The sequence below is a fragment of the Vespula pensylvanica genome, chromosome 9 (genome assembly GCF_014466175.1).
Source record: "Vespula pensylvanica isolate Volc-1 chromosome 9, ASM1446617v1, whole genome shotgun sequence".
In the NCBI taxonomy this organism is placed as follows: domain Eukaryota; kingdom Metazoa; phylum Arthropoda; class Insecta; order Hymenoptera; family Vespidae; genus Vespula; species Vespula pensylvanica.
The window spans coordinates 2,787,619-2,812,165 of NC_057693.1; the positions used below are offsets into that span (position 1 = coordinate 2,787,619).

The window sequence follows — 24,547 nt, forward strand, 5'->3', positions numbered from 1 at the left end:
GTCAATATTGTTCTACGAGCGTTTAAATCGTAGGTAAAGTTAAGGTCTCTAAAGAAAATCGATAAAAAAAGAATCTTTCTACGTACGAGATATCGAACGTAATGATAACAGAGCTCTGGAAAGAGATCGATCTTTTTTATGACTAAAGTACAATCTCTTTACCAATAGGATAATCTACATGTTAAAAGAATAAGTAATTTATATTCTCTAAATTTCTATTCGGTCTGTGGTCCGTCTCTGGGAAAGTTTGAGTGAGAAGGATGATTAGAAATACGTGTCGAACGAATGCAGATTTTAGAAAGACAGAACTGACATGTAAGAGAATGAACGAATAACATTATACAACGTGTGCACGTAGAGTCCGGCTGATTCTACCAGCTGGAAGTATACTCGGCCTTTCTCATGCTGTTGAGTGGTCGCTGTTGAGTATACCCCTCGGTCCGGCGAATACAACCAACGTGTGGAGCTAAACCAATCAAAAAGATCAATATCAACGATCGTGACTATAGTCACAGAATTATCGTATCTATCTATAACAACAAGACAGCATATGCACATAATATATGTTATAAATTTCTTGATCCGGACTTGAATTTTGACAGTAAATATAGCTTGATGTTGCGAATAGTTTCTCAATCGAACTTCCGTATATTCCACTCTGAAAGAAGTGTACATTAGTATATCACGGTATTATAATCATCAACAGAGATCAATAAGCAACGTGCTATTTTTTTCCGCACGTTATATATGATTTGGGAAACATGATAAATCATAATAGTATTTATTATATAATAATATGGTTCGATACGTATCGAAGTTTCACTGTAACACACAAAAGAACTTGTATTAGCGTATCGGCCATTCGAACACTTACCTTGAAAGGAAGACATGAAACGAGATCTTTCTACCGGTGGAATCCAATGTCCAACAATGGCATACATAGCTGGCCAAGTTAATCCCTAAACAAATATTTCTTGTTTTCGAACACGTAAACGTATGAAATATTGGAAATGAATTAAAACGATTGGACATACACTAGCGATTCCTTGTATACTTCGGAGAGCTATCATAGCACCGTAATGAATTTCAGCAGCGCTGGGCATAAGTAAACTGCAAATTGCAGTTAAAAGTTGCGACCCACCGAAGACAGTCTTCGTACCAAAATATTGAGTTAAAACGCCGCCCACAATTTGTGATAATATGTAACACCAATAGAAGGAGCCAAGAATGGCAGACTGAATGGCTGGACTCCAGTCGAACTCACCCTCTTCCTGTAAATAAGAAAAGGTGTACGATCGATAAAACCATTCCTCTTCTCTCGACAAAAAAGTTGCGATTATATAAAAAGATCTTTCGATAAAAAAATAAATTATTGGAGTGTCACATGAGTCTATAAAAGAAGAATTTAAACTCTTGTCGACATAAACGCAATCTCCTTTCTGTATAAATATTTTTATATACGAAGCAAATATCCATTTGAGAAGTAAACAACAAAAAACGTGACCTATCACATAATTTTCCAATGAAATAATCGTAGATGAGTTTGAAGGGGAATGAAAAGATACATTAAGTGTAACACATGAAGTTCTTATGAATACGCAATACTAAATTGTTATAGCTTATGTAAGTAAAATATAAAGTAAGAAGCAGCAAACAACCTATCGCATAATATTACGTGATAATTCGAAACAATTTGTAAAGAAAATACAATCGAATTAGATGTTAAGATAGGAAGGGATCATTTCTATGTAGATTCCAAAAAAATAGTTTGACAAAATTTGTTATATTAAAGATAATAATTGAAAAAAATGTTATTTATTATGTACCTCCGGTCTAATAGCGTTACTATTGCTGTTGTTATTCTCCACGTGCGAAATGTTCGCCGATTTGTAACAATAATGAGACGTCTCGGTGACCGTGGCGTTTGACGACGTCATAGCTGGTTTTGCCATGGCCACCATCGCAAGATTAATATCAGTTCTCATCATAAAGGAAACGAGAAACCCGGAGAAAGAGAGCATATAGAGGACAACTCTTGCCGGCACCATGTCTGAAAAATGAGTACGAATGTAACACGTTATCGGAGTGTTAACATTTGTTATTCAAGCGATTACGATTGATGATCGAACAATACTTATGTGTTATTCAATTAAGTGCGGACGAAACATCGATCAATCAAGAAAATGACAATAGTCCGTTCTTTGTGAGTAAACTAATTTTCCAATGAACTTTTCTACGTCGTTGATAATGTGTATAAATAAAAAAAGTATGACTACTATCGAACTATTTATCTTTTGATTAACGATGCAATAATATTTCCGCGTAAAATCGAAATAAAATATTCATACTATCAAGAGAAACTTTCTCAGATGTCGCATAAGCGATGATGGTGTCTCCTTACGTCGATGATATCGTAACACGTATTAATCGATACTGACTATTTACACCGTCCAATATACATACACTATTCAACGAATGAAAATATTCTTTTCTACGAATTATCGATCATTTGAATAAGAGGAATAACACTAGTAACAATAAGAAAAAAAGTTCGCGTGGTAATAATAATAATAATATTATTATTATTAATAATTGCTCGTGGTATTTGGAAAAAAAAAAAGAAAAAGAAAAAGATCGTGATTATTACTATCTTACCTCCCAATCTCCGCAGACTATAGGGCGATCGTGTTTTATACATGCCGGGATCCTCGTATCTGCGAAACAAATTCACATATTCGTATTTTTAAATATATATATATATATATATAGTATATGTATATATATAATGTGTGTGTGTGTGTATAAATACAGTATGGGTGATAAGACTTAATTATTCGTACAGCGAGATGAAAATACGTTTCTATTGTACGAATATTTAAATTCTTCCACTCCGTGCTCTACATCGAACTTTATACAATATTACGATTACGCATATTTACCTCGGTGAGTCTTCCATTTTTGTGAAGTAGTAAGTACAAATGAAATTTATCTCTTCTTAGTTGAAAAAATGAGGATCTTCTTGGATTCTAAAAGAACAAAGAGAGAAAAGAAAATTATATAAACGAATGAAATAATTATTTTCCTACGTCTTATCTTTATGATTCAGTAATTATTATGAAAGATGAATGAATTTATAAATAATTATTTATTTCCGTTATTTGGACGAATCTAAAGCAAACCGTATCACGGAAAGTTGAAATTAAACAGAAACGTTCAGCTGTATTTTTACGAAGCGACTGACGTAATTGATTGCAGACATAACGAACTATACATATATATATATATATATATATACAATTACGAATCATAGATGCAGAATCTGTTCCTCTTTATATAACTTCCGTCACAAGGTTTGAATATCAACAATATCGTATGCGTTAACCATAAAAGCTTCATTATTAATCATATTTTTTTTCCATTATAAATAATTAAATATTTATACAGACAGTTTTAAAAAGAAAAAAGTAAAAAGAAATATTTGATACTAAAATATATAAACAAATAACAAATATTTCTAGTTTCGTTTTATCTGTTAAACACTAACAAATGCTTCTATCAATCGTTATCACTTATCGTATAGACCGTAAAATATTTTTTTTCTATTAATGCAACTAATTACATATATATAACTATATACGTATGTGTGTGTGTGTATAATGTACATTATACAACTACATATGAATATAATGAATATATGCAACAGCATTTTATCTTTCGCTTATAATACATAATAAATTAGTGTATATGTTGTTTTATGTATTATAACATTGACTACTTATATATATATATATATTATTTTAACTATTTATATTATTTTTTTATGTATTATTAATTAAAGTATTTTTTTGTTCGTCGAATATTATTGATTGACGGATAGATAACTTCGATTTCTCTTTTGAAAAATTTATATTAAAACAAAAAAACAAGGACGATTGATTGGAAAAAACATACGATGCCAACAATGCATTTTATTAATGTCATTGTTATTCACTGACTTTAAAATCAATAAGACGACGTGTATATCCCAGAATTTCATATCGACCTAACGACTCAAGAATTCCAACAAGCTATTCATATCTACGATCCTTAAGTTCTTCAAGGGAAAAGAATGTGGACCTATCCACGTATTTGACATAATTTCACTTTAAAAAATAATTAAATAAATAAACAAATAAGAACGAAATAAAAAAGAAATAAAAATGGAAATATACATGGAAATAAAATAAAATAATATGATAAGAGAAAGAATGACCTTCAAAATAACCAGTCCATTAATTAAATTACAAACTTCTTTTTTTTTTTTTTTAATTTACTTTAAAATCAATATAGTACCTTGCAAACGTATTTATGTAAATACTAGCGACAACACCTGTTGCTTTTCTTATGTAACATCGGAAGGTCGATACGTCAATATAAAAATTTATTCAAATCAACGTGATATTTCCGATAATACTAAAAGATTATATACGTATGTATATCTTTCAATAAGAATATTTCATCTTCGATATAATGAGTCAATCAATAAAAATTATATATTATAACATAGATGCTAATTATTTTTGCATCTTTCACGATTACTTTTAATCAATTTTCCCGTAGAAATATATAAAAAATAAATCGACCCAAAATATTCACGATAAAGTCACAAATTGTCTTCAATCAACTGTCAACAATTTGAGCCACGTGGTCCAGCTGGATCACGAGCTGGTTTTTCAACAAAATCTACGACATGTTATACACTCGATGGAGCAAAAGATTCGATGCACTCTCGTCGAGTGAACTGAAAGTCGATCGAACTGAAGGCGAGACGCCTTCTTCTGCCTTTCCCACCCCCACCGCTGTCACCTTCTTACGAGTCGCCGACCGCCTTACAGAAGAATATAATGAAGAAAAGGAGAGGGTGCGGGGAAAGGGAGAAAGATAAAGAGAGAGAGGGGAAAGATATAAAAATATGACGATCATGATCAGCCTTGCTTAAATTTTCCCGTATTTCATAACGTTCTATTTGTTCATCTACATATTTTCCATTTGTTTAAACTTCCAACGTACGCGACGATTAAAATATTAGGACGCATTAATTTCTACGCTTATATATAAATATACGATGTAGTTATTTTGTATTGAATTTTGTGAAAAAAAATTAAGATAATAATATTCCTTTGAATGTATTCAATAGGTAGTATAATGTATGTATATATATTCTTCTTTTGAAAATTTCTGTTAAAAATAAAAAAGAAAAAAATTCCACGTACATTAAAGGATTAATAAGAATGATATTATCTACTAAAGAAGAATGTTCTACAAAAACAATTTTATATAGTTATGTTTAAATGGTAAAAGAAAAATGGAAACGAATTAATTTATTGAATAGCTCTTAAAATCCAAACGAATTCTATTCTTTGAAAAAGAAAAAGTATTTATCGTCCAAACTAAAGTTCGTATCAATTTGATGTAAACTAAGAAATTACATAAAATCCTTCATAAATATGTCTCATAATAATACGACATTTCAAAGTATCATAATAATACGACAATTTCAAAATAAACAAGATTCTTCTTACTTTTTTAATAGAAATCAAACTACTAACATACTTCAATGTCTTGCAAAGATACGTCAAAGAATGTGTTTCCTAAGTTCTGTCCTTCGCATTCTCGTCTGAATAGGATCAAACAATTCTTGTTTGAAAGAATTAGAAAAACAAAAAGGAAAAGAAAAAAATGAGAAAAGGAAAATGCTTACGCGTATAAAATAAAACTATGTGTATAGAATAAATTGAAAAGTAAGTTAATTAGAATAATACACAACTTTTAACATAAAAAAAAGGGAGAAAAAAAAAGAAGTAAAATAATTAATTCAACTAGAAAAATTTATGAATGATTTACATTTCACAAATCATAATCAATTTTTTTCAATATTCTTCTAAACGAAAATTAGAACGATGATACATAGATAGCTTGTTATATTATTATTTACCGTTAGGAATTAATAAAAAATACACTTTAATAATAATATATCGTCGAGAAGAATTTACTTATGCTGAATAATTGCACATTTATGATGAAGTTAATGTTTCTTTTCTTAAGTACTTACTTACGTAGATAATTTTATTTGGATTTTAACTACTTACGTAGATACTTAAGTACTTAATTACGTAGACTAGTTCTTAGAAGTAAACAATCTTTTCTAAGAAACGTAATTATATTGCATTTTTTCCTGCAAAATGCAACGCATACTCCAATAAAAGTGCATTTTTGCAGGTTGCAATGATTAGAAGTCGTAGGTGAAAAATAATAATTACTATTAGTTTTCATCATATAGTTTTACAAAAATTTCAACGAGCTAGCAATATTAATTTAATTTTGATTATATAATTTAAATTATATATATATATATATATATATATATATATATATATATATATTAGTGTTCTATGAGCATCCAATTAATTTCTTATCTAATTAAGATAATTAATTGTTGATAGATATAAATAAATACTAATAGTTCGACCTCTATAAACGTATAAAATCATGTTTATATGTCGATTGTATATTAATTTAATATTGATATGCTAAGTTCTCATTAATTAATGTCTTTTTACAATCTTAACGTAAAAGTAACTCGTAAATCTTGAAAAATCATTGTTTTATGTAAACCTAATATAAATCGGATTGTACATTTTTAATGATATATACATGTATATGTATGCAAAAGCAAATCTAATTCATAGATTAATTTTCAAGATAAATTGTTTTTTTAATTAAACATTCACGAAAAAAACCAATTTTTTAAATTTAATTTATTATTAATTTAATTAATAATTTAATTTTTAAAAAAAGATTCACATTTACTAAATCCAGTCTATTGATTGAAACGGTTACTTTAAAAAAGAATACTTTATTTTTTATCGAAAAGAATAGCTTAACCAGTCAAATAAGTACATTAATTGTAATTATATAATCGTATTGACATAAATAACTTTACAGAAAATATTTAAAGATTTTAATAATTCTAAACAACGTCGATAAAAAATGCAGATATAATCACAAAAAAAAAAGGATAATAATAACCTTCTTGGAATGATTCGTAATAATTCGTAAGATTGTGCAAGAAAAATACGTGACACCTAATAATTATGCACTACGTGGTCGATTCTAGAAATTATTCGTTCAATCTTAATGAATTTCAAATTATAGAAGAAAAGCTTTTGTCCGCAATTCCCACGAGTAGTATTTTTTTTCGTTTCTTTTTATCACGAGCATTGCAAATCGAGCATATAGGATGATCGGGAAAACAATCGATATGTCGCCACTAGTGTTACGAACAAAACCATAGACGAAAAATAAAATAAAATTTATTTGTTTATTTATTTATTCATTCATCTATGTATTTATTCATTTATTTATTTATTTATTTATTTACTTATCAATTCGAATACTTTATTAAAATTCATTAACAAAAAAAGAAGCTGAACTAATCTCGAAAGGAGACAGAAAGAAGAAAAAAAGAAGAAAAAAAAGAGAAAAAAAACGGAAAAGAATGATGGAGGAAAACTTGAAATAATTACATTGAAAATAATTCTAACTTCTTTGCAATGTAAATATAATTGTAATGAATCATTAAAGAATAAAATAAAGGCAAAAAAAAAACAAGAACATCGTAAAATTTTTGTTCATCGATATACATCGATATACTACGATCATCAATCGATCATCATTGACACACGGACGATGACTGTGGTCATTTTCTTGCGCGTTTCAATAATTCCTTTCCAGGAAAAATATTAATTCTCACAAAAAAAAAAAGAACTTTAACCGTCAACTTTAATTATTCCGTAGTTAAGCTTATAAAAATCGCAATCAAGATGATCATGAGACTTGACCAATGGAATCGTACACTGTGAGTCAGCACGAAACTGGACACGTGATGGGAGAGATGTAACATATATATATATATATATATATATATATATATATTATTTATGTATAGATAGATATCCCTTAGGACAAATACACATAACCTCTTTTCTACGATCACATAAGAAAGAAACGATGCAACTTAAAACTGTATTAAACGAATGTCGTTAGACTATTTACATAACTATATGATAACACGATGAAAAAAAAAAAAAAAAAAAGTGAAAAAAAAAGGCAAAAAAAATTTATTTTACGCAACTTTAATTCTCAAAAAACGAAGAAAGAGTATTAGCTAAATGTTTTTCATCGCTATTACGAACTAAACGTGAAAGGATCAAGTACAAATACAATCACCGCGATTGGTTTAGTCATTGATTTAAAGCAAGGTCAATATTTTGCAACAGGAGTTCGTCCAACTGTCGTAAAGTTGATCCGAACGTTCAATATATAGCAAAAAATCTTTAAGAATAAAAACAGCCAAAGAAAAAAACGACTCATTGCGTCATCACAAAATATGTTGAGCTGTCATCGCCGAAAAAGAAAGAGAGAGAGGGAGAGAGAAAGACAGAGACAGAAAGATAAAGAAACCGATCACTGCTCCGATTCGCTTAAAGATTCGCGACACAATGAGTGGACAATTAAAGATGGACGACTATAAAGGGCGAGTGCCAACGATTCGACCTTTTCAATTCTAATCTCTATTTTCTATGCCGACGAAACGTCCATTTATTCTATATTGTCTACATGTATACATTTATGAAATTGTTATTTTGCTAAATGAGACATAATAATGAAACGTATCAGACAAGCAAACACATATGTACTCGAAAAAAATAAAGTATAATCCATTAGAAGTGTGTGAGTGAGTGAGTGAGTGAGTGAGTGTGTGTGAGAGAGAGAGAGAGAGAGAGAGAGAGAGAGAGAGAGAGAGAGAATGTCCTATCTATATACATATTAAAAACAAAATTATATCTTACGGTACTAAGAGGGAGCAGTACACAAAAAAGAATAGCTTCTTCCGTTAATGTCGTCATCGACAATACTAACTACTCACAGGAAACAGTATGTTTCGTGCACACATACATGTATATGTATATATGCATGTATATATATATATATTCATATACACATACATACATATGCAATTATTATATCTAATTGAACATTCACTAAGCTTTGCGAAATAAACGTTACTCGTTTCCATAGACACAAGTATATGTATGTAAGTAGTAACCGTTCGGCAAATAGAATAGCTCAGGGACTATGGGTGTATATCCCAGAATAAGGAAAATGTTAGATGAAAAAAACTTGGAAGAAAAAAGACGGAATAATATTAAAACAAATGAAACTTACTCACTTTCGAAGAGTTCCAGCGTTGAACCGAGAGCTCTGACGATACGTTCGACTTCTTCCGCGACGACATTTTCGTCCGTTTCGTTCGTTCACGGTTGGTACGTGCGTGGCGAGAAGAGAGCGGAGGGGGCACACGTGTGTACGCTCGCTCGCACGCGGGATACGACTCCCGTGCCGGCTCCCCCACTACTCCGCGCGCCCTTCCAACCTTCGATCGAGAACGAGACTGCGTGGTGGCGCTGCGATCGCCTTCAGGATCGTATAGCGCCGAGGCAAGGCCTCGAACTAAACAAATTTCTTTATATTCTAAACTTTTATAATTTTGTTAACATATTTTCAAGGTCACAGCTGTTAAGCTACGACATGAAATACGCACTCGAATGCTTTTTGATTGATCTAATCTTGCATACACGTGTCACGTTTGTACGAAAAACTTTTTTTAAGATAACGCTGAATCGATTAAAAACGTAAAAAATGCGTAAACATAAATGCTTGATCGAATTACGTTGACTTTATATTTATACGAAATATTATAAATAATAATCTGACGAGACATATGATCACGTGGCCCACTCGAATATTCTCTCTCACTTGATTTCTTCTTTATCCACTCTTGACCGTGCTATCTTTCACTATCCATCTTATGTTTGAGCAAACACGATTGTTTTCATTTGAACACAACGATACGACGAGCATCTACGAAAAGGCCGACATAAAAAACGTGTTTACGATTAACGAAATACAATGCGGAGATTTCGCTATAATCGATCGTAAGATACTGCGTCGTCTCGTAATTTAAGCAGGAGCGTACCTAAGATTTGTCGTACCCTCTTGCTTACAGATTTAACGAATAGCATAAAGCTATAGACCAATGATTCTCAACCTTATATCCACATTGATATATAAGATTATAGCAAATAGTTGAGAAACACTAAGAAAAGATATTGCAACGAATTAATATTTTATTTATTAATCCAGAAACACATTCAGCTTCATTTATTTTGTAAAAGTAACCTCCCTTAGGGATCCTCATCAATCATTAATCTATTTTTAGCCCAATATCGATAATACATCGCTTGACACATAACCTTCCAATAAACTTTCATGAGTATTATAGTGTGGTAACGATCATTTCTTGGAAAATAATTCTTGTATGCGTGATAATGAAATAAAAGAATTTCTTCAATGTGTAACACCTATACAAATATTGTACGTTTTATATATCTCTACAGTTATATCGTATATGGGTCAAAGTCAATCAGATATGTAATATGTATGCATATGTGTATATGTGTGTGTGTTGTGTGTGTATATGGATATGTATAAAAAAGTAAAAGTATACATACAAACATACATATATATATATATATATATACACCACACCATACACGGTATACTTTTACTTTTCGTCATATAAAATATACATAAAAGATTCGAAATTCGATGTATAAATTGTATTTCAAATATGAATAGAATGGAATTCGCTTTTTTTATACACTAATAAATAATAGAACGATCGCAATTCTATATACATACATATATATATCGATCGCAGATTGTTATTGATTTTCATAGATCCATTTAGCTCTCTTTATCTAGACTATTTCAAACATTACCGTGGACAAACGTTATTTTTGGATAACCTCAAAAAATTTTTGACGTAAATGTTATCGAATTCATTAATGAACGAGATCCTAGGCAGAATGAGTCAATCGGATCCAACAGGGAATTCGGAAAAGAAACATCAATTCGTTTCTTCGCGTAACAGCAAACACAAGTATTGTTTTTTTATATACATTATATAGTGATTTTCTTTATATATATTATATAGTAAACATCTTGATAAAAAAAAGGGGACAAAAACAATCTTCCGAGTTGTATCCTTTGTCATATAAAATTTTCATTATAAGCAAAATATAAAATCAATTAACATCTCATTTCTTCAGATTAAAAAAAGTAACATCTAACTCTTCTTACGTATTGAGTGGTACTGACAATGAAAGATTAGATAATGGAAATATCGATAAATCGCAGAGACCAAAAATCGTTTCTAATCCTGGCACGTCGTGGGCAGATACGAATAAAACGGTAGAAATAATAATCTTATCGCAAGATAATATACATATGTACTTCGGTAATACAATTAAAACATTACAAACTTTTATAGAATTCAGGGGCATGTTTTAGTGGTAGACGATTATGGATGAATAACAATAAAATACTTGAAAGATCCTCGAATGTTCCCATACATGTAAATAACACCATTGAAGAAGGTACCATACGAATTATCATAAAATTAAAAAAAAAAAAATAATAATAATAATAATAATAATAAAAAGAAAAAAATTTCGAACAAATTATCTCTAAAAATAATTACGAATTAAATTAACAAAGAAAATAGAAAAAGATTTCAACGTTCCTTGATTTGTAGAAAGCGAATTCATAAGTATAGTGACGAAACAATTGTACCTGGCCGAGTCACAGATGCACAAGATGCAGAATCTTTTATCTAAGGCGGAGGAACGATTGCATGACAAAGATCAGGAAATCGAAAGATTCAAACGGAAGGTTCTTTAGCCGTGCTTTAGCCGTCTTTGTAAGAATAAATACACATCTTACGGTGGGATAATGTTCGACCTCACATAATTTGGCCCAGGTGAAGGACTTAGAGACGAAATGCAAAAATCAAGAAACCCTTAGGAAGAAGGAATACCAACAACGAACTAATCAAACTGACAATTCGGGATACCTTTACAAACGATGCCTCATACTCGAACATAAAATCTTTGAGATGGAGGTTCGATTTAATTTACTTTTCCTTTTTTTTTATAAATGAAATGGATAAAGGAACAATTATTTCAAATCGGATACCTATTTTTCCCTCCATTTCTTTTTTTTTTTCTTTATATTTTTTCATAAAAAAAGAATGATCTTTATAAAGTCTATCGATAACAAATTTTGAAGATTTTTTTTTTTCTCTTAAGTATTCTACATGTAACGTAAATTATTTTATATCAATTTAAACTCTCGGAGTATTTGACTTGAACTAAAAATGTTATTCTATTTTATATAATATGTAAATTATTTCTTTTTTTGCTTTAGCAATTGGCACGTTAACTAATTTATATATCCGTTCTAATATATATATATATATATATATATATATATATGTTAAAAAAAGATTGGTTTTATTACATAGAAATTCTTAGCCGATTATGGATTAATCTGGGTCGGAGATAATGGCACTTCAACATTAAATAAAGAATATTCTATTAAGTAAGTCTATTTATAGATGAATCTTTTAAAATGCAAATAAACCGTTGAATTGATTAGCGACTGTCAGTTTCAGTAATTTCATTGAATCTTGTTACGAACAACTTATCGCTAACATCGATCGATTAAATGTAGCCGCAGGAAAGGGAGAGGTCCACGTGCATCATAATGAAAAAGGTAGTGGAGCAAGTTTCAAGGTAAATATATCGTTGTTTTGTTTTTGCCGTTCTAATGTTAATCCCTACTCTTTTTAATCCATTTTGTATTTTTTTTGATTACTGTGAAAAAAAAAAGGAAAGAAAACAACTTTATTTTTATTTCTAATCCAAAAGAAAAATTGATTGATCGAAATGAACATAAAACAAGTTTCTTTTCCTATTAAATCCATTTTTTTTTTTTCAAGACACTGTCCTGCATGTCCTTAAAATTTTACAAGAACGGAATGTTGGTCCAAGACAGTCCTTTGCGTCTTTACAATGATCCAAGAACAACTTCCTTCATACGTGATATTCTCGATGGTTATTTCCCATCTGAATTACAAGAAGCTTATCCAAACGGAGTACCTTTCAAAGTAAAAATAATTATGATAAATACTCCGATTAGACTTTATCATAATTTTTATATTCCTTTATTCAGGTCGAAGATCATAGATCGGAAGTGTACACAAATAATGTTAATGTTTTTCCTGGCCACGGTTATCGATTAGGAAAGCAAACGTCGAAAGACGGATCATCATCGATTCGTCTCCGTAATTCGAAGACTTCGTCGAATTCTTCTCGTCAATGCAGTCCAAGAGTAAAAGAGAGTCCTTGCAACATTGATTTCGCTTCATCTTTCGCCACGAGGTTTTACAATTATGTTTATAAATAATAAGTTGTTATAACGAATAATAATCAACGTTTGTTCGTAGATCATTGAAATCAAAAAATTCTCCAGATTCACAATCTGTCGATATTCTTTCCTTGAGATCTCAAATTTTAGCTTCGCACAATAACGTCTGTTCTGATTCTCATCTTCAATCTCACATTAATGCTGAGCTAGCTTTGAGCAGTCGTAAAGAGAAAGTAAGAAACAATAATCAATTTCTAATCCTTTATTATCTTTCCTTGCTTTTTATCTTGTCTTATCCTTGCTTTGATTCTAATCCTTGTACTTTTACTACAGCGAGATCTCGCTACAAAGAATATCGAGTATGATCTGTTGGTGAGAGAAAGGAATTCTAAACTCAGAAATGTTTCAAGATTTCCAAGTAGCGGACGAAATTATCCACATCATTGTAACGATAGATCATCATCAAAATTATCACCAATGTAAAGATCTTTCTATATCGAATTACTCGTTATTAATAAAATATAAAATAAGTTGGATGATATTTTGTAGCCGTTTAGAGAAGATGAACGATCGTTCGCGAACTCGATCAAGATCGGCAAGTATATCAAATCTTCGATTTAGCAGATCGAATATTTCTAAATCAAAATCATTGTCCGAAGATGAAAGTAAAATGTCTGGTAAATCTTCGGAATCAGAATCACCGAGAAATCCACGAATTTCTAAATCAGCGACGCATGCTAGCAAACCAGCTGTAAGATAATAAATTTTAAAATTGTTTTATGAGTAATTAGATCGTATCGTTTTAGGTGTTAGTATGAAATTGATGTTAATGAAACGTGTTAATATCAAATCGGTGTTTCAGCCTCCTATCTTACATCAAATTAACGAGCCCAGTGGAAAGTCCGGAGAGCTTCGTTTGAAGGTGAGATCATTGAATGGCGGCACTGTTTATCTCGTTCACTTATCTGCAGACGATTTCATCGCTAAACTTTACGAACTATTGAATGAGGCTTTACCTGCAACGTGGCACAAAGGATATAAAATCCTCGTTAGTGGGTAAGATATATTTTCTTTAGGATACTTTAATTTTTCTTTTCAACTTTCGAATTATATATCCTTCGAATGTTTTATTTCTTTTTATTTTTCTCGACAGATATTCACCAAAACGATTAGAAGAATTAGAGTTATCCTTGAGAGAAAGTGGTATTACTCGGGACAGCGTGCTTCATTTAGTAAAAGATGGGTGAATATCTAACTCATTTACACGCTTGATTAATATCATTGTATGCTAAATTAATATTATTTTTTAAGAGGAACAGATAAAATGTCTATCTCATTCATCGACTTTGTTAATCGATTGATACTTCGTATAAGTGATTATGTAAAAGCATTAAAAAAGGAAAAAAGAATGTACTATCAAAATACACCATTTGTCGTTTATTCCGTATTATATTAAAATGAGAAAAGAAAATAAGCTCGACATTTTTAATCTCGACTATGTTACATTTACACGTAATATTTTTCGTTAGATCGATAAAACGTTTAATCAATTTTTCAGTTTTTCTTTTATAGTTTATATACGAAATTAGCTGTAAATATCGCTCTAATCGCTTCGATAAGATAAACGTAAACACGTTGAATATCTATGAAACAATAAATTATTCCAAGAGGTAACGAGTAATAAGTGTTCTGTTATAAAAATTAAAGTTATTCATCGCCCCTCATTTTATGATGATTTACGTTAACGATGAGTACCGATTTTGATGAAAGTAATCTCATTTTAAAGATCATTGCAATTAACACGAGGACATAGGTTTTTTGAATTTTTAAAAAAGCATTATTTTCTTTGAAAAACAACATTTGAAATAATAATGTTTCTTTGTCGATGATTTGCTCTGGTTAAGAAACTAGAGTACTAATCTAACACAATCTAAACGACCAATGTACTAGAAGGAATAGCCATCTGGTGAGAAAAACTTTATCTCTGTTGATATTATAGAAATTAACTTGACCATTATGTTATCATTCATCGATAAGTAGAATATTACACAAAACATAAGATATCGCAATACATACAACATGAAGTTTAATCATTAATAAATTTATTTATATTTTCGTTTACGATAAATAATTTACATAAAGATGGAGAAGAAATTCGGACCTGGGAATAATTCTTTATTATCCAGATGGACTTCAAAGTCGAATGATCTAGAATATGAAACACGAAGTTCTGTGAAAGATGTTAGTTTATAATTATATGTAAATAGAGAAAAAAAATTGGATGATTTAAAAATGTTATTTATTGTTTCAGGCTTTAGATATTGAAGCAAGTAATAAATTCACTCGCCTCATGGCAACTTTTGTACCAAACGAAATTATTCTAGCCAAAGATTTAGATAAGAAGATTAAGGATCAATTTGATGTGATTTTACTATTTATTGATATTTCAGGTTAATTTTAGTATCTTCTAATTACATTTGTGTGTGTGTGTGTATAATTATTATAAAAAATAATTCGCATCCATACCTTTTTTCTATCAGATTTAACAAATCGTTACAATACATATAGAAATGCCGAGAACGGTGGAATGTATGCTTTTACCGTTTTATTAAATAAATATTTTAACGTTATAATCAGTGAAATATATATAGTAGAAGGAGACGTTTTCAAAATTTCACGTATGTATACATAATTATATACATATTCCTCCTAAGAGCAAAAAATAATAACTTAAAACTAATCAGAGGACACGATACTATCTTTATGGAGGATTCATCAAGGTGAATTAATATTAAACATTATGCCAAAGGTGATAAACTGTGCTTTTAATTTAAAAAATGCAGTAATGGCCATAGAAGAAAATGCAGAATTTAAGTTGAAAAGTAAATATTAATAGTTACCCCATTTTCATTCGATATCAAAAATCTTTCTTATGTTTTTCTAAATAGTGAACATAGTTATTTCGGCTGGAAACGTAATATTTAGTATGATCGGAAACGAACTATCACGACATTACGTTATCGCGGGTCAACCGCTTTTAGATTTTAAAAAAGCAAAGAATATTTCTCTATCTGGTGATTTAATTTTGTCTACAAAGGCCTGGGGATATTGTACACCTTCCAAATACGAATATGTGATCAAGGATGCGCATAATATAAAAGTTTGTTAAAAGATTTTTCAACTAATATACTGTCTATTCAAGACAATTATTTGTTCCAATTTTTTCCAGATAATTAAAATACTAAAATATAACAAAAAAGTAAAACCGCGTAGAACTACGATCAGACCATTAATCACCAATAATTCCAATCATTGGGATCCTGCAATGTTGCAAAAATTAAGTGAGCTATTAATGAAAACAACTATGGACTCAACAGAAGAAAGTACTAGTTCCGAAGAAGATGGAGACCAAGAAATGTTTTCACGTACGTCATAATTAAAAAAATTATTATAAATTAATAAAAAAAATAATTTAAAAAAAATAATTATTAATTATATAATTGCTCATTTTCTTTTTAGCACGAACTTCTATGCTTGAAACGATAAAACGAAGTATTGGAATTCAACTGAAAATTTATCTAATACATACAGTTACCCAGCAAGTAAAATTCTACGAATTTGAACGAAGTCAAACAAGTTTTACATACTCTTTGTCTTAATTGCAACAGATCGCACTTAACCAGCCGTTGGAATATCTAATGGAAACAAGACGAGTAACAATTATTTATATAGATATTATACCCTCTAATTCCAATACCTTGGAATTTATTTATTTGATGGACGAGTGTTATTTGCTTCTACATAGGTAACTTCATCTAATTTTGTGTGTAATGTCTTTAAATACTACGGAATATAACGTTATACTAATTTTACAGTATAGTCCATCCTTTCTCGGCATGTATATATTTAATGAATATGTATGAAAGCAATATTTTATTTTCGATTGTTTTTGGATTAAAAGAATTGATCGAAATTATTACTAACAATGAGAAAATGACGCAAAATGCAATAATATGCGCGTTTAAAATATTACAAGCTCTTAAAAATAATTTAGATATACGTGGAGTATCGATTGGTGTATCTACAGGTGTGATTTATTAAGTATACTATTTTTTTTCTAAATCCTTTAATCTTTATGTGTTTATATCAAGGTATGGCCTATTGTGGAGTTGTTGGTCACATCACGAGAAAAGAGTACATGATCATCGGTACGCCACTGACCTATGCTAAGGGCATGATGGAAATTTCATACAATAAGGTTTGTTTTTATATATGTATATATTAATCTTTTATTATTTTCTTTCGATATTTTTCTTCTTCGCTTAACATAGATTTTTAATAAATATTAACTAATTAAAGATATCTTGCGACTACGATACCATAATTCACAGTAATTTAAGCAGAACTGCATTCAAGTCGCGTGGTATATACGAAATCAAAAAAATTGGAAAGTGTCACGTTTACGAGTTTCTTGGAATTCCTTCGTAAATAATATTTTTATTATAATCTCAAATTTGTGTTCAATAGATTATACAAATTGAGTTGTCAAATTCACGTTTTATAGTATACAGCTACCACCGGTTAACACTTCGAACTTGGATTATCGTTATCCTATTTTGGGTCGTTCTAAAGAACTGGAAGTTTTCAATGACATTTTAGATAATATCGGAGTGATGGATAGAAATTATTCTGGAATATTGATAATGGTTTGAAATTTGATGCGATAAAATTTTAAGAAGATTTTTGTTAACTTTGATTAATATTTTTAGGGTGATGAAAGATCTGGTAAATCTAGACTGCTCGATGCTTACGTCAGCATTGCTAAAAATAGACAAATAAATGTTATCCAACTTCCTCTGCACTATTCTTATTCAGAAAAGGAATTCACAGTGATTTATTATATTATTTTACTGGTAAATACTTAGGAATTATTTAACGATGCATAATTAATTGTATTAAATCGATCTTACATTTCAGATACTAAATGCAGAAGATTGCAAGTGCATTAAAGATCGCGAAAGAATATTGAAAAAGAAATTGAGTTCGTTTCTACCCTCGAATGAATTTTGTTACTTAAATACTCTAATGAAAGTTTCCTTTCCTCTTTCGAATGAGTATTGTGCAGCTGATCATTCGCAACGTTATGTCAAAATGAGAGAAATTTTCAACCTTATTTTAAATCAAGTATGTGACGCTTACAATTAAATAAATTTTAACGAAATTTTTCATGTAAAATTTTTATATGCTACAGAGTAATAAAATGTGTATATTTTTGGACGACTTCCATTATACTGATTCGACATCCTGGTATTTTGTATCAGTAGCTTTGAACAATATTAACGTAGTGATAGTAATAACTACTTTAAATCCACCTTTGAATATTAAATCCTTCAACATAGAGGAGAATCTTTTCGAAGACAATAGATTAACAAAAATTCCTTTAGAAGGACTAGAGAACCAATTTTTAACTGGGTTTGTCTGTCAATTTCTTAATGTTGTCGCAATATCTAAAAATTTGGATACGTAAGTTCTTTATGAAATGTTCAAGTAAATATATTGATATTACATCGATATCAATATATTGATAATTAATAGTATATATCGTTTTAAACAGAATTATAAAAAGATATAGTCGAAACGATATAGGCTGGTGTGAAGTATTTTTGAGTTTGACTTTGCAAAATAACGGATTTGATTTTTTAACTATTAGTAACAATGAATTAAAACAATATAATCTGATTTTCCCGGAGTCTTATATGATTAGAAAAGTACCCTTTGATTTGTTCCCGGAAGACGTGATACCTTCTTCCAAAACAAATCTTTTTCCTATTTGTATAACTAATGATAGATATATTGGTTTTGCTGATGCCACCTTGAATTATAATAGTAACTATTATGATACCTGAATGTTGATAAATTTGATGCGTATTATAAAATATAAACATAATATATAAATTAAATATGTAATATGATTATATCATTTTAGGTTTGAAAAGAATGATTTTTGAAAGGATGAATCCGTATCAAAAAAAATTTATTAAATGTGCTGCGGCAATCGGTAAACTTTTTATACGGGAGATCGTTCAAAATCTTACAAATTCAACGGCATTGAATATAGCTGAAAGCAAGTAAATTGTATTGTTCGATGATTACACTATTTTGTAAAATTATTTATTTTTTGTTTTGCAGCTGTGTCCGAACTAATCCGGATACGAGTAATGGAATGTGCTTCCATACAAAGACACTTCTTTTATACCGATGATCATTTACATGCTTTACTTATAAGACGAAAAACATTCTCTGATATGCATCATTTGGTACAATGTAATTGCTCGAATTCTAGTAAGTTATATACTATTAAACATACTATTCATCTAAATTGTATAAAAATCAAATCTGTTTCGATTTTTAAAGACAACTTTATGATACCAAACCTTCCTACTTATTCTAATTGCAAGATATTGGAATTTAAGATCCTTTCGTTTTATAAAATGTTGTACAGTATGTTGCAAAGGAATGAAAAAGATGATTATTGGTACAAAACTCATATGATTTACAAACGAGAAACTCATAAATGTAATGAATGCGGTGGCAGTTCCTTTTTAAAAACATTCTCTGGAAATTTGTCGAACAAGGTAAAGAAGTATATTTTATATTATTTCTCTTTTATTTTATTTTACTATTGTTTTTTTCATAACATTTTTCTACTTTTTTGCACGATTCGTTTCATTTTTTATTATAAACGGTCTTCCTCTATTTTTTGCTAAGTTTGACGTATTATTATTGCAGACTATAATTACTAACGTACTTAAAGGAGTGGAACCAAATTTTCTTAAAACTGATAATCAACGAACTTTGAAGTCGATAAATGCTGTTAACTCTGAAGTACCCCTATTGTCATTCTTTAACCATGATGAAGGAAATGAAGAAGTAGAAGGTCACATTTCGCTTTATACATATTCATTTTTTTCACATATCTTTCATCGAAATTATATCTCCTATTACAGAATATTTATCAGATATTGCAAATGTCTCAGATCATATCGTATATGATAAATACAGATTAAATTCCTTGAGAAAATCCTTTATCGAACCCGAAAAAATAACCCATCCTTTTCGTATTTTTTTGAAAGAATTTCATTCTATCGATTACAGAAACTGTCATTGTTATGACAAAATTAACTCCATATATTGGCAATTGAGTCAACATATGCAACAAATAGGTAATTCATTTGATCCTAGCAACAATATACGTTTATTTTTTTGATCGATCAATCGATCATAAGACGACTTTATTCTAGGTTCGGAAGAAGATATTTTGGAATTTCTAATCGAATATAGCATAGGATTAATTTACATTGCAGAGCCAATGTATGCTTTAAAAATTCTTGAATTTGCCGAACAAAAAAACGAGAAATTAGAAAACGAATGTCGGAAAAAAGAAAAATGTAACGTATATTCCGTCGTTAATAAAGGAATAATTTTGATATTGATGGGTATGTAGCTGATTTTGTTCTAATTGTATAATTATTTCAAGAAAATGATTTTTAGGCGATGCTAACGTGGCATTAGGTTATTTTTCGCAAGCAAAGATAATGTATAACAAAGCAATAGCGTTGCGAACTACCATACCACAATCATCAATAGCTATTTGTTACATAATCTGTATAGAAAGCTTATATTTACAAATAGGAACAAAATTTTTACGAAATTTTGTTAATCGTTATCGAGGACCTACAGCTTTTGATAGGTTGGAATTGGCATCTTATCTTGCACGACTTTCTTCGATTCTTATGGTGACAATCGTATTCTTTTGATTATTATACTAATATATGAATCATTTTTAAGTTATATAAATTATTAACTAAACACGATCATAATATGTTCATCTAGATAGAGAAAAAAGAAAAACTTGCGAAGTCGATCATTTTACAAAGTCTCAGATTAGGATTCGAAAATTCAGGTAATTTTTTAAAACAGGCCAAGATTTATTTGGCTACTGTAAAAGTTCTTCGACGTGCAGCTAACTTCAACCTTATCAAACGCCTCGAGAATCTCATGATAGAGATAATAACAAAAGAAATACATTGGTTCTGCCCTGAAGACGTAATGTTTATATCGGATATATTTATGGCGATGTACGAAATCAGGTAATACTATCAAGATCAAACAAAAGTCGAATTAATTATACATATACGATAATGTATTCTTAGAGCTTTGAGAGGTGAATTTGAAAAGGCCATAGAATTTGGTAAAAAAATATTGAAAATAGCATGTACGATAAAATTTATCCATGTGAAACTTGCCTTGTTGCCATCTTTTATAGAAATCATGGTAATCAATAGTAAATATCTTCTATTCACTCTTCTATTATTTCATATCTTTCATACCTTTCATATCTTGCAGGTATGGACGAAACATATCAGCGAAGCAATTGATCTTATCAACGAACTCTATTACATCTCAGACGAGGACATTGACAGTTCAGCGATTACTTGGTATTATGCTCTTTCCTTGGAATTACTCTTAGAAGCTGGAATATTTTTGGAATCTTACGAATCCTGTTTCCAGTATGCCAAAACAATCGTCGGTACGTTTATCCATCTTTAATTGTATCCATCGTTCGCTTCATACTAATGAAATATACATTAGATTAAAATGAAAAAAAAAAAAAGGAAAACAATATATTTATTATGAAATAGCTTGCAATACGAAAGCTTGCGTTTCTCGCGATCCAATCTGCCTTACTCGACTTCTTAGCGGTTTATGGATTTGGCAATTGCGAATGTAAGTTCACGAGAATGTTTGTAATTCATTGATACACATTTACTCATCAAATTTCCTTTCAGGGGATACAACATTGACGAAAGTTTTGAAATAACTATAGATACTTATACGACTCAAGTTGAACATGATAATTTTTCTGCAATTGTCTCTTGCAGCCAAGTAATCCATTCGAATCAGTATCATTAATCACGACGATATATTCTAAGTATTTTAATCTGTCGTTGCAGGGCTTGGAATGCTATCTCCTAGTGCTAATTCGTTGTATAAATTTAAAGAAAGCGAGTGAATATACGGAAGTACTTGACGGGGTTTATAAAATCACGAAAACTCTCAGCCGAATTTCGAAACGTGCTCCATTCATAAAACCGTTTTTCCATTTTTATAAATCTCATATAAATATAATTCGTAGCAAACGTTCACAGAAACATTTTAATCTGAATAAGGCAGAAAAATGGTCTCGTTTGCAAAATAACAAGTTTATAATCGCACGGATCATACAAAGTAAACGGGTAATATGAATAATTAATGAAATCATATTTATAAAATTGCTATGATACAAATGAATGTAAATGATTGATCTCTCATCGATTTCTTGTTTTATTAAAACTTTTTTTAATATTTCAAGGCGATGAAGATTTGCAATGTCAAAGAATACTGGATTGAAAATGTCGCATATATGAATAACATTCACTGGCAGGATATTGAGAAATATGACTTAAATAGTTGGGCTGCTATACTCTATACTTTACCGATTCCAAATACATGTTTATAATAGAAACATGTGACGTATGGCTGCCATCCTGCTTAATTTAAAGTAAACATTAATTTTCATAAGATTCCATTCGTTCAATTCCATTTGATTATACTTGATTATAAATTATACGATAAATTATGTGTGTGCGCATGTATGTGCGTGCACTTGTGAATCCTAGTAGCGAAATGTGTATTTATTAAAGGTGCATTATATGTTTTAGGTTCAGGTAAAACGCAATGATTCTTCTCGTGCGCACGATCCTTCAAGAAAGCAACATTTTTCTTTCAACATTTTTTTAATAAATTTCCATCAAAGTGATCTCCGCACATTCGAACCTCGGTGGATGATAATACATATCACGAAATGATGTACGAAACCTTATGATCGGCGATCATTCTCATTTTTTTTCCGCGAATATTATTATCGTTATCGTTTTATTATTATTTTATCATTATTATTATTATTATTATTATTATTATTATTATTATTATTATTATTAATATTTATTACTCGTGATTACTTGCTCTATCTTGAATTTTTTCTGAGTACGCCAAGAATATGTTGAAAGATTTCGAAGTAGGTAAAAGAGGAAGACTTATAATAAAATAAAAGAAAAGAAAAGAAAATATGAGGAAGACACGTACGTAGAAAATGATGAGATAATAGAAAGATAAAAAGCAAGAAGATAATAGAAATAAAGAAAAAAAAAAATTAGACGAAGAAAGAAGAAGAAGAAGATAAAAGTTACTACGCTTCACCGACTCTCAGTCATCGATTCGCGCCACGTTCATCGGTTCGCATGAATCAATGCCCACCGTCTTAATATATTGCTTCGAAATAATTTAATAGTTCTATTCGTATCGTGTCAAGTTACCCTGTTTCAACAATATAACGCAATTACCATTTTAACGTATTTGTATACAATTATTATATCGTAACGTCGTTATATTATCGTGGTTAACCGATTGGACGAGATAAGAAAGAAAAAGAGAAAGAAGGATAAAGGAACAAAGTCTTTTTTTTTTAACACATACGTGTGTTTCGACCTATGCAACAGTCCTGTTTTGAAATCTTTTCTAGAAAGGACTGGATTTTTTTTTTGATTACACTTACGCAGACCCACCAAAGTCGCGAAAGTTTTAGCCACGTTGCTTGCTTTATTCTTCTCGATCAATAATAGAATTAAGAAAAGAAAAATGAAAAAGAAAAAAAAAAGAAAAGAAAGAAAAGAAAAAAGGAGTGAAAAAGTAGAAAAATTAAAGAAAAATAAAACAATTTGGCGTACTCGAACTGTTTGTTCAAAGGAACGAGAGATATAAGAACACGGATGCTGTATGAGCTATGTATCGTATTCTTCCTTTTGTCTCTTTCGTCCTCATTGGTGGGTCTCGATCGCCAAGTTGATCGGTTTGTCATCTCATTCGTGAGTATCGATTTCGTTATCGATGCGACTGCTCCTAATACCAGTTTTGCCCGTCCATGGATAAATATCTGGACAAGCTTGACAGGTCTTCATATACCTAACACCGCTTTTATGCCAAAGATTGCAAACTTTCGGATTGTTACATTTCTTCGGTCGATCCTAAACAAAAAGCAAGATTATCGTTATCGCATTAATTCCTCCGTTAATCCTTT

General features: G+C 30.0%; 5 protein-coding genes across 15 annotated transcripts in view; 3 read left to right on the forward strand and 2 right to left on the reverse strand.

Moving 5' to 3' along the window:
• The window catches only part of LOC122632121 (sialin), a 16,926-nt gene extending 6,878 nt beyond the window's left edge, over window positions 1–10,048 (reverse strand). Inside the window, exons 1-7 of one of the 7 annotated variants that reach the window (XM_043818619.1) lie at window positions 9,644–10,048; window positions 9,268–9,552; window positions 2,940–3,026; window positions 2,656–2,714; window positions 1,827–2,050; window positions 1,035–1,271; window positions 875–959 (exon numbers count right to left, since the gene is read on the reverse strand). In XM_043818619.1, the coding sequence (XP_043674554.1) occupies window positions 875–959; window positions 1,035–1,271; window positions 1,827–2,050; window positions 2,656–2,714; window positions 2,940–2,956 (622 nt within the window). In that variant the 5' untranslated portion in view covers window positions 2,957–3,026; window positions 9,268–9,552; window positions 9,644–10,048. Of the gene's footprint in view, window positions 1–874; window positions 960–1,034; window positions 1,272–1,826; window positions 2,051–2,655; window positions 2,715–2,939; window positions 3,027–4,332; window positions 4,491–4,578; window positions 4,789–8,891; window positions 8,911–9,267 lie in introns of those variants that run through there. The other 6 variants (XM_043818617.1, XM_043818618.1, XM_043818624.1 and 3 more) reach the window with 6 other exon arrangements.
• Window positions 10,049–10,873: 825 nt separating this feature from the next.
• LOC122631532 lies at window positions 10,874–14,798 on the forward strand. The gene is made up of 14 exons (XM_043817322.1): window positions 10,874–11,044; window positions 11,214–11,355; window positions 11,435–11,540; window positions 11,699–11,835; window positions 11,924–12,064; window positions 12,467–12,543; window positions 12,611–12,737; window positions 12,944–13,111; window positions 13,177–13,385; window positions 13,451–13,604; window positions 13,705–13,850; window positions 13,921–14,122; window positions 14,234–14,427; window positions 14,525–14,798. The coding sequence occupies exons 1-14, from the start codon at window positions 10,932–10,934 to the stop codon at window positions 14,616–14,618; spliced, it is 2,010 nt and encodes a 669-aa protein (XP_043673257.1). The 5' UTR covers window positions 10,874–10,931; the 3' UTR covers window positions 14,619–14,798.
• A 3,205-nt stretch (window positions 14,799–18,003) lies between these two features.
• LOC122631856 lies at window positions 18,004–18,651 on the forward strand. Its single transcript, XM_043818016.1, has 3 exons — window positions 18,004–18,077; window positions 18,141–18,284; window positions 18,349–18,651. The coding sequence occupies exons 1-3, from the start codon at window positions 18,045–18,047 to the stop codon at window positions 18,574–18,576; spliced, it is 405 nt and encodes a 134-aa protein (XP_043673951.1). The 5' UTR covers window positions 18,004–18,044; the 3' UTR covers window positions 18,577–18,651.
• A 1,972-nt stretch (window positions 18,652–20,623) lies between these two features.
• On the forward strand, window positions 20,624–22,470 carry LOC122631852. Of its 3 annotated transcripts, XM_043818007.1 has the most exons (6): window positions 20,624–21,167; window positions 21,265–21,521; window positions 21,585–21,705; window positions 21,778–21,961; window positions 22,074–22,158; window positions 22,221–22,359. In XM_043818007.1, the coding sequence occupies exons 1-6, from the start codon at window positions 20,967–20,969 to the stop codon at window positions 22,342–22,344; spliced, it is 972 nt and encodes a 323-aa protein (XP_043673942.1). In that variant the 5' UTR covers window positions 20,624–20,966; the 3' UTR covers window positions 22,345–22,359. The 3 variants fall into 3 exon arrangements, with proteins under 3 accessions (XP_043673942.1, XP_043673943.1, XP_043673944.1); XM_043818008.1 differs by lacking the exons at window positions 22,074–22,158; window positions 22,221–22,359 and adding an exon at window positions 22,386–22,470; XM_043818009.1 differs by lacking the exon at window positions 22,074–22,158 and having other exon boundaries at window positions 22,221–22,268.
• A 718-nt stretch (window positions 22,471–23,188) lies between these two features.
• The window catches only part of LOC122631849, a 36,461-nt gene continuing 35,102 nt past the window's right edge, over window positions 23,189–24,547 (reverse strand). For all 3 annotated transcript variants that reach the window (XM_043818000.1, XM_043817998.1, XM_043817999.1), the window contains one exon: window positions 23,189–24,494. In XM_043818000.1, coding sequence (XP_043673935.1) covers window positions 24,330–24,494 — 165 coding nt within the window. In that variant the 3' untranslated portion in view covers window positions 23,189–24,329. The remainder of the gene's footprint in view (window positions 24,495–24,547) is intronic.

Bases quoted from the DNA above. Each gene is read 5' to 3' on its own strand.
- LOC122631532 (XM_043817322.1), top strand. From the start codon at position 10,932: ATGTTATCGAATTCATTAATGAACGAGATCCTAGGCAGAATGAGTCAA. The intron at 11,356-11,434 runs GTAGAAATAATA...AAACTTTTATAG, and splicing joins GGGCAGATACGAATAAAACG to AATTCAGGGGCATGTTTTAG. The intron at 12,738-12,943 runs GTAAATATATCG...TTTTTTTTCAAG, and splicing joins GTAGTGGAGCAAGTTTCAAG to ACACTGTCCTGCATGTCCTT.
- LOC122631856 (XM_043818016.1), top strand. From the start codon at position 18,045: ATGGATAGAAATTATTCTGGAATATTGATAATG. The intron at 18,078-18,140 runs GTTTGAAATTTG...TAATATTTTTAG, and splicing joins ATTCTGGAATATTGATAATG to GGTGATGAAAGATCTGGTAA. The intron at 18,285-18,348 runs GTAAATACTTAG...CTTACATTTCAG, and splicing joins TTTATTATATTATTTTACTG to ATACTAAATGCAGAAGATTG.
- LOC122631852 (XM_043818007.1), top strand. From the start codon at position 20,967: ATGTATAACAAAGCAATAGCGTTGCGAACTACCATACCACAATCATCA. The intron at 21,522-21,584 runs GTAATACTATCA...ATGTATTCTTAG, and splicing joins ATGGCGATGTACGAAATCAG to AGCTTTGAGAGGTGAATTTG. The intron at 21,706-21,777 runs GTAATCAATAGT...CATATCTTGCAG, and splicing joins CATCTTTTATAGAAATCATG to GTATGGACGAAACATATCAG.